General features: G+C 47.9%; 1 protein-coding gene across 3 annotated transcripts; it reads right to left on the bottom strand.

Annotated features, from left to right (window-relative positions):
* Positions 1 to 412: 412 nt before the first annotated feature.
* On the bottom strand, positions 413 to 9433 carry LOC116367858 (uncharacterized). 3 transcript variants are annotated; one of them, XM_031819037.1, is made up of 18 exons: positions 9335 to 9433; positions 8713 to 8773; positions 8446 to 8574; positions 6212 to 8346; positions 5391 to 6045; positions 5191 to 5283; positions 4940 to 5074; positions 4701 to 4794; positions 4410 to 4557; positions 4251 to 4301; positions 3111 to 3285; positions 2753 to 2886; positions 2320 to 2563; positions 2011 to 2242; positions 1616 to 1754; positions 1035 to 1167; positions 666 to 746; positions 413 to 506 (listed from the first exon to the last, which is right to left on the bottom strand). In XM_031819037.1, the coding sequence occupies exons 2-18, from the start codon at positions 8749 to 8751 to the stop codon at positions 423 to 425; spliced, it is 4701 nt and encodes a 1566-aa protein (XP_031674897.1). In that variant the 5' UTR covers positions 8752 to 8773; positions 9335 to 9433; the 3' UTR covers positions 413 to 422. The 3 variants fall into 3 exon arrangements, with proteins under 3 accessions (XP_031674897.1, XP_031674899.1, XP_031674898.1); XM_031819039.1 differs by having other exon boundaries at positions 2395 to 2563; XM_031819038.1 differs by having other exon boundaries at positions 9070 to 9336.

Here is a 9433-nt window from a genome sequence, read left to right as displayed (position 1 = left end):
AGCTTTGCTCTTCCTTCCTCAGCTTCCAACAGAGTCCCTTTAGTCTTTCACCTGTGGTGGAGACAGTGTTTAAGGTCCTACTGCCTGTCAAAGACAACTAGTGTTGGAGGGAGAGGATTGCTTGGTATTTCAAGGCTGCAGGGTTGGTGTGAGGGGATGTATTTGAGATGTAATTGTGGCCAAATTAAAACAACCCAAGGTTGGGTCATGTAGGGCGCTGTGGCGCGTTCAGATCGAAATATTCTGCGCAGAATGCCCAGTGTCTAGCTGTGGGGACAGCAGAGACATGGACACCGTAGGGTAGCCCTAGCAGTTCTTACAGGGATAACAGGCAACCTATGGTCCTGGATTGTACCTCTTTCAGTAGGCGGATCTTGTCGTCCATGGAATGCATGCTGGTGCTGATTGGTTACCGGTCTTTCTTAGCTCGTCCCCTTAGAGCCTGGGACTCCACCTGTGATTGGTGCATGTGAACGGTGCAGGTCTGCCACCTCCCTACGCAGCTCCTACAGAACACAGCAGCAATAACAATAGGCTAAATGGAAGCACATCATGACATATAGGTGACAATTCACACCATAAAATGTGCCTAAGAACTTTTAGGAAGATGAAATAAAGTGAATGTAGACAGTATTTTTGGGTCGAAAAAGTGATTTAGTCCTTACTTTGTTCTCAGATTTGTGCTTGTAAAGAAACTCCCTGGCCTCATTCACTTCACTGCAGATCCTCTTCATAGTGTCTACCTCCTGGTAAAACAGAACAAATGACCTGGGTTCAGCCTCAGTCACACAGACCACTATTCACCAAAATACCATGTCAGTCAAGTAATCAGACATGTCTCATGTCCTGTAGCCAAGAAAGTAATAAAAAATGTATAGATTGCCTCAGTAAAATAATCTATAATGCGCAAGTATTGGCAGCACTTTGCCAATATGTTCATAAATACAGGGGTTAACACAGGTAAGAAGTTAAGTGTAACTAAAACTGGTGTTTTTAGTTGTACGGTCTGATCTGAGAGCAGTGTAGTGTCTCACCTGGGCTTTGTTCTGTAGAGCCACCTGGTCCCGGCCTAGCTGGGTCTGGAGACGGCTCAGCTGGCCCCTCAGCTCGGATACCTCAGCCCTGTGTCTGTGGGCCTGGGCCTGCTGCTCCCTCTGCAGCCCACAGCTGGTATCGCAACACAATCATTGGTTAGGTTTACTCAGCGTATCCCAAACCCTGTGCACCAAAGTGTGATGATTAGTTGATTATTTGAATCAGCTGTGTAGTGTTAGGGCAAAAACCAAAACGTGCCCCCCTTAGGGTCCTGAGGACAGAGTTTGGGAAACCCTGGGTTTAACCCTAATATGATGGAACTTGACATAGGGCAGGCAGTGTTTCACACACTGGATTCAACTTCAACTAATCATCAAGCCCTCAACGAGTTCAGGTGCGTTTGCCCAGGGGCTACAACAATGTGTGGTGTTGGGGTTTACTGGAGGGCTGGAGTTGGGAAACACTGACTTATGGTGACCAGAAAGGTAAATAAAACAGTAAATAATTGAATGCTTAAAGGAGAAATTGTAAGCTTCACATCTCAACACAAAATAAATGCCACACACGTCACAGTGCTTACATGGTGTTGTTCAGTGCCTCCTGCTCGGTGTCCTTGCTCTGTCGTAGCTGTGTGATGGTGGAGCTGAGCTCAGAGACTGTGTTAGCCAGGTCTGCTAGCAGCTCCACCACGCTACTCTGCTGCTCCTCTGGAGGCACCACTGGAGACCAGGAAGGGAGGGCATTTAATGACTGGGCCCAGGAAACATCAATACAGACAAACAAATGGGTTGTGTCCAGTAGGTACTAAACATTTTGAAACAGTGAAACAGGGGAGGTGCTACGAACTTGTCCAATAAGAACACAGACATTAGTTTTTTGTTGTAAGGTTTGCTACAGTGTACCCTGCTGAACAGAACCCAGATACCCCCTGGGGCTACCAGCAAACCCCCTGGGGAGATGCGATGGAGGCCTCACCCTGACACTTCTTAGGAGTGATGGGTGCGAGGCGAGTGAAGGCGCTGGTCTCGCTGCCCAACCCTTCAGCTTGTGGTTCCTCTGTCATGTCTAAGGGGGGCTGTGTGTCATTGACCTGGGCCAGGTCAGTGGTGATGGCCACCATGATGCTGTCCACGAAGGAGGTGGAGGGATGACGCTCAACATGGAGGGAGGGCTGGGACACCTCGTCTTTACCACAGACCTCTGGCTTCTGAAATAACGCCACACATCACAACAGACTGAGTCTTCTATGGACTGGTAAAGGTTGTGTGCAGTGTGTGTGACTATCTTGGTGGTCAGAGCAGTGTGAACATCGTTGGTCAGTCGTCTCAGTGTGTGGTGTAACAGGGTGTGTGTGATTACCTTGGTGGTCAGAGCAGTGTGAACATCGTTGGTCAGTCGTCTCAGTGTGTGGTGTAGCAGGGTGACGTCAGTAACAGCCTGGGCTAGCTGCTCTACCAGGTCCAATTGGACTGACTGGGCTCTGGCCTGACTGTCCTCCAGTTCTGCCTGCAAAGCCTCCCTCTCAGCCCTGACACACACGCACACACAAAGACAATTGTTCAATTGTTTGTAATAACCACATCCCATGTAGTCATATGAGACAACCCCACTCCCACACACACACCCCAGAACTCATCACAGCTCAACTCATTAAAAATAAATAATGTCTAATAACTAAATGTACTATGACTCCACAGTGAGTGCTACTGGGTCTTACTGGAGGTGGCTAAGGGCTCCTTTCAGGTCCTCACACTGGATGTTCCTCTCCCTGAGCCCCTGTAGGTTAGCCCGGAGGGTCCTCTCACTCTCCACCACCTGCTCCCTGGCCATATCATTCTCCATCTGTAGGAACTACACAGGGGAGGAGGAACAGAGCTGTTACACACAGCACTCACCACAGCTGAGTTTAGGATCAGCACACAGGAAGAGAGGGAGAGGGAGCTCTACAGAGTAAAAGAAGGAGAGAGAGAGACTGGTAAAGAACAGAGAAAGAGACAAAAAGGTAGAGGAACTCAAAGCAAGAGAGAGCACCACCACATACAGTACTGTAGAGAGATATCCAGAGGTCCACCTACCTCGTTCAGCTCCATCATGCTGTTGAGCTGCACGCGCACTTCATGGAGCTTCTGTAGCTGCAGGCTCTGGCTGTGGGAGTGGCTCTGCAGCTGGCTCAGCTGCTCCTCGCTGTGGGCCAGGGCCTGGGACAGCTCACATACACGCTGCTCTGACTGGACCAACACACCCTCCAACCTGGACACAGGAGGGGTTCAATGAAATGTTATAAAACGGGTTGTTTGGATCCTGGATGCTGATTGGTTGCTATGCGGGAGTTGTGGGACAACTCATCCCACAAAATAGCATGTGCTAATTCCACTGTCCTGCAGCCCAGGCAGGAAATCCATAAACTTTATATCCCTCGGGGTAAAAAAAGCATCTCCACATTAGTTTTCCATGCTACTATTTGGTTTGCAACAGTTAGGGGTTGTATAAAACGACCTGTCTGCCTCTATGACCTTGCACCAATGTATCATTTTACACATGGATTTCTCCTGTGCCAGTAGGCTTGAACAGAAAACTAATAATTCACCATGGAAACCGGAAACAGTCAGAATTCCATTAATTCCTTAACCAGTGCAGTGCTGCCTATGTAGGCCTATTGGATATTTAATAAATCATTATTTATTACAGTTCTTGTATCTCATCATTGAATCTCTACTAGCTAGCTACATGCCAATGATTTGTTTAGCATAGCATCGCGGAATGAAAAGAATGATTCTAATTAACGACTGGGTCAAAACATGAGAAAATAACTAATGACCAGAACACAAAAACAAATTTTACCCGTTCAAAATAATGTTTAATGAAGAAAAAAATATTTTTATTAATGTGCTGCCAACCGTTATAAAAGCAATAAGGAATGAGAATCCGGGGATTCCTAAGGGCTGTTCCCTCTGCCTTGATTCAGGCCTAAGAACATCCCGTAGTCAGGAGTAATCCCTGGGTTCTCATGCCTTATTGCTTAATTAAACCCAATGTGCATTATTGATTACAAATAGCAAAAGGTATGCGTGTCTTAGTTCATGTTAAATCATCTTTATAGCTGCAATGTGATGGGGCTAAACAGAAAAATACATCCGAATAGCCCATTTCAATGGTAAAATACAGATTTAAATAGTAGTGATGATAAGAGAAATGAGGTAACTGAGTTCACTTACTGGTTGGCCCTGTCGGTAGCTTGCTGGACTTCTTGCCATGACTGTTGCAACCTGAAATAAGAAAGTTAAGGTTATTTTTCTCTATATATAAAAATATGTTTAATTGACAACTGCCATAGTTGAAGCACCATAACAGCTTAGAGTGAACTTTGAACTGACTTGGTGGACTCTGCAGCCAGGGCCTGCTCTAGGAAGGCATAGGAGGCCAGGGTAGATGAGACGGTGGCAGACAGCTCCGTGACCTTCCTCTCCAGCTGAACTCGCTCCTCTTCTCCCTCACTCAGCTTCTGACGCAGAACACCCAACTCTGAGAGAGGGAGAAGGCGGGAGAGCAAGAGGGAGAGAGAATGACAATACTAGAAAATAAACATATCAGCACTTATTTTTAAACTTACCACAATAACACTTTAAACTCAAATGCCATCTTCAACAGTTTGTTTAAATCCCTACCTGAATTGATGATGGTGGCCTGCAGATTCAAGTCCCCAACCTCCTGCCTGGCAACTTGGAGACTCACATTGGTTTGGTCCAGTTCCTCCTGGATCTGTCATGTAGAAGTGAGCCACGACGCATTGGAATGAAGCCATAACATTGTGGAGAGACGAGTTGCAGAAGATAACAGAGCAAATAGAACAGGCAGTAGAGAGATTCTGAGTTGAGGGAGATGATAGAGAATAGGGAGGTCAGACCTGCTCTCTCTCCTCCACAGCTTGGTCTCTCTCTGAGAGGTGCTGGTCTCTCTCCCCTATAGCGTTGGCTGCCTTCTCATTCAGCTTCACCAGTATAGGAGTTGTCCTCTGGAGGAGACGCCTGGCTGTTTTCAGCTGGAGAGAATATGACATCTTACACACGCGTCGTACAGAACAAAACGACACATTGCAACCTTTTGGATGTCTTTTCTTTCCTGACAAGACAATGTAGCCTCCAGGTTAAGACATACCTCTTGATGCAGACTGTCGTGATCACTCATGGTTCCTCTCAAGAGCTCAGATGCAGAGTTGAGGGATTCCACGTAGGCCTTGTTCAATGCAACCTGAGTAAGGACACACACATGAGCACGGGAAAACAAATACACAGCACCAAAATAAGCCGGGAACCAGGCGATTGCCTCTAGCCCTGACCTCAGACTGTGTGGGGTACCTGTTCTGGGTAGGTCTTGTTCAGGGCAGCCATCAGCTCCTGGTGAGATCCCACACTCTCCTGCAGCTCAGAGATACGCACGGCACAGTGAGCCCTCAGCTGCTCAGTTACACTGAAGGATGCGTCCTTGGCGGTGAAAGCCTCCTCCATCCGTCTCCTCATGTCCTCTCTCTGCTGCAGGGTGTCTCTGACCTTCTGCACCAACCTGCCCTGGGTCTCCTTGCACTTCTCATAAAGGGACTTCATCTGACCATACCGTGTAACCAGGCTCTGCTGGTCCTCTTTAACCAGGTCTCTTATCTGCCTCATGCTGCTGAGAGCAGCCTCAGTGTCTCCACTCAGGGCTGTCATGGTGCTCCTGGTGTCCTGCATGCTGTGGAGCAGGTTCTGTAGAGTGGTCGGGTCCAGTTCTAGCTCCTTGATCCTCTCCAGGGCCGTCACATACAGGTCTTTGTAGGTTACCGTCTGGCTGAGTTCAGTGTGGTCGGTCTGGACCAGCTTGTCCCTGAATTCTGAGGGCCCGGGGCCCCTAGAGTGGCCCTGTTCCCTGGCTGTGCACAGCTGCTGCACCAGGGCCTCCACCATGATGAGGGTGGAGGTCAGCCTCTGCTCCAGCTCCTGTCTGGGGACCCCACACAGGCTCCCAGGGGCCAGACTGACACAGAGAGAAAATAGTCAGTTCTCATACCACACACGGGAAATACTTGTGAACACTTCTCTCAGACAAACACCAAAAAACAATATTTACATGGTTCATATTACATAAACACAGAACATTTGACAGAGTTCTCACTCACAAAAACACACAGGCCATTACTCACTTCCAGAGCAGAGTCTCGGTGCTGGTGCAGGCGTCAGACACAGAGAACTCCCTCTTCCTCTCAAACTGACCAGAGGTGTTGGCACTGCGGTCTGCCCGCCTCACTGGAGTGGTGCCAACACACATGCTGTGGCACTCCTCAGCCACGGTCCCCGCTGTAGTTTCCACTACAGGAGGGGCGGGAGCGGGTGTAGGGGCTAGGGCAGGGTTGCTAACAGGGTCCATCTTGCCCGATGCCAGGATGAGGAATTGGGCCATCTGGATGAGTTGCTGCTGAAAGGGCTCCTCACAAACCAACCTTGGTAAATGATCAAGAAGACCCATCTTTACTTTCTCCACCTTGGGTTGGGATTTTACATGAGGTACATCCACTTCTGGCCTCGTCTCCACAGTATCTGTGACTGGGTCTGGAGGAGGAGGGGGCTTGCAGGTCGATGCGGCACCCACTGCCGTCGAGTTGAACTTGGGCAGAGGCATGGGGCTCTCCAGGACGGCCCCCCAGAGTCGGCTGTCTGGGTTGGCGGGGACAACGGAGCTACCCTCAGCAGAGTTGAGGACACAACCCCTACTGTTTTCCAGAGCGGAATCCTCCATTTGGGCAAAAGACGATTTCTGAATGCCCCTTCTTCTGGTCATGGGGGTAGTGCTAAGAACGGGGCTGAAGATCTCAAACTGTAAAGCATCACCACCGCCGGCCCACGTCGCTACAGAGGGGATCTTGGGTAGCTCAGTCAACACGTCAGCAATGTTCTCAGAGCTCGCTTTGTCTGTAGTGTTGTAGAGAAGAGGAGCGTTACTGCTTGAACCCAGCGCACTGTCTGTGGCCCCACTGGACTCCTGCATTGAACCATGAGAATGGGAGTGAGAGGCTATCGATGGGTTGTCCTCATCTACAGGTGTGGAGCTCCTGGCCGAGGCTCCAAACTCATTGCAATGGGAGCGGTCAGTTTCCAACTGTATAGCTGGAACCACGGTGCTGTCTTCATCATGAGAATAACCCTGTTTGGGGCCTTCAGGGAAAAGCTGACAGGCGACATCATCCAGGTCCTTCAATGACCTTAAGGATGCATTTCCCATTGAGGGTTCACCGATGGCAGCGGCGTCCGCTTTCCACACGGCACCTTCACTTTCCACATGGCTGTAAGGGTGTTTTACATGATGGGAGGACTGCTCCTCTATGATGTTTGGGTTGACCCTGTCGTTGTACGGTAGATGACTGGTCACAGTCTGATTCTCAGGTAGGAGGATAGTGTCTTTGGACACTCTGGTGGACTCTGAGACTTCAACCTCAAGCCCAGTGCAGATGAAGGATTTGACTGTCACATGTCCTTGTCCGCCAGTGGCATTTTGAACACCAGTTGACTCTTCATTGGTATGTACCATCTCTATGGATTTCATAGTACTACAATGTGTAGGTTCTTTGAAGGAAAGGTGTGCACTAGAGGCCATATTACAATAGAGGTGATCTGCGTGGTCTTCGATGGACTGCATGTCCAACTCATCTACTATAACACTTTGATATATACTGTCGTTGTATGGCTGATGGTGGTTTGCAGGCTGATCCGTTGGTAGGAGTATAGTCTCAAGTGCCACCCTGGAAGCCTCTGAAACTTCCACCTCCCCTCCGGTGCAGATGAAAGACTTAAACGTTACATCTCCCTGTCCGCCAGTAACAATCTCAGTGATGTGGGCTATATCGGTGAACTGTGGAACACTAAGACTGGCGTTTGAACCCCCATTAAAGGACATGTCAGCTTTAGTTGTGGACAAATCTCTTTCCAAATCACAATAGACGTGATCCACATGGTTGTCGCAGCATTGAGTAACCATACTGTCAGAGAGACATGTGTTTTCATCGTCATGGCCAGGAAGAGAAGAGATGTTCAGTTGATTCTTGGGTAGCCGGATGGTTTCGTCTACAACCCTTGAGGGCTCTGAAACCTCAATCTCACCCCCAGCACAGATGAAGGACTTGAAGGTAATGTCTCCAAGTCCAATGCTTGTATCAACAGCTGTGTCCTCAGGTGTAGGAGCTGTATCACTGGTAGTAGTTTTATCACTGGGCTTTGGAACACTAGGAGAGCATAGGACCTCAGCTGGTAGGTCTGGGTCTGTGTAGATGAACACAGCATCATTCTGTAGGGAGAATGGGAGAAGTATAAAGTGAAGTTTACATTTCAAACAACAGTTCAGTGAACAGGATGCATAGGCCCATAGCTTGGCTGTTAGTCATACCTTGGGTGTTTTGAGGATATTGCTGCCTGACCCTGATCTCGATTTGAGTCTAGAAGATGGGGTTGAAACATGGCGCATTTCATTCTGGACACACCTCAATGGGGTGCGTTCTCCAGATCTTGTTGAAGGCTGGGTGCATTGAGAGAAGCCAACATCCAGTTATTGATAAACAACTTAGCTAGTTAATGTTAGTGACTGCTATCCACAATTATGGTCGAAAGTTCTGTTCAGTAACTTCATAATACCTGTGTGAAATGCAAATCTTACCATGGTCTCTCCAAATGTATGTGATCTTCTCGTGGACATGAGGGCTTGCGTGGCTGGGCTACTGTCAGAATACAAACAACCTGGCATTATTGTTGGAGCCATATCAGACCTATTACCAACTTGCCTGGCTAGTTAGCGTTCAGATAAAAGTGATGGGGTGTATTCATTGGTCGGATTCAGTTGCAAAACGTATATTGGACTAATTCAAGTAAGTCCCTCCCCGTTTCGTTCCGTTTAATAAACGTTTTTCAACAGAATCGCCGGAATTAATACACCCCTGATGTAGGTAGCTATGTAACGTTAACTATGGAAAATATAACGTTATTAACGTTGACTGAAATTAGCTAATAGGCCTACCATTGAGTACATTATCCATTGTGTTAAATGACAGAGCTCATGCAGAATTTGAGTTTCACGGGGACATTTGTGTAACGTTCGTTAGCGAACGTTAGCTAGAGTTATCCCATAACGTTAGCTGGCTAACGTTATGAGTTGTAACCCGATCTAAAATATTCGGCTACAAAGCGCTGTAAATAAAAGTCAGAGCTATTTCATATGGTTATTATTAACAGCTACTTAAACTATTTGCTAAAGAAAATGTTTTTGAATTAAGTAAACAAACCTGCTGTAGGAGTAAACGTCAACCGCCTGTTCTTCATTCAAACATGAGTAGGTTCGCTGCTATTGGCTATAAACCGTAAACGTAAATTCTCCAACGCCT

The sequence above is a fragment of the Oncorhynchus kisutch genome, unplaced genomic scaffold (assembly GCF_002021735.2).
Source record: "Oncorhynchus kisutch isolate 150728-3 unplaced genomic scaffold, Okis_V2 scaffold1793, whole genome shotgun sequence".
Taxonomy (NCBI): domain Eukaryota; kingdom Metazoa; phylum Chordata; class Actinopteri; order Salmoniformes; family Salmonidae; genus Oncorhynchus; species Oncorhynchus kisutch.
The sequence above is the reverse complement of the archived record's forward strand: the minus strand, read 5'-3'. Positions and strand labels throughout refer to the sequence as shown.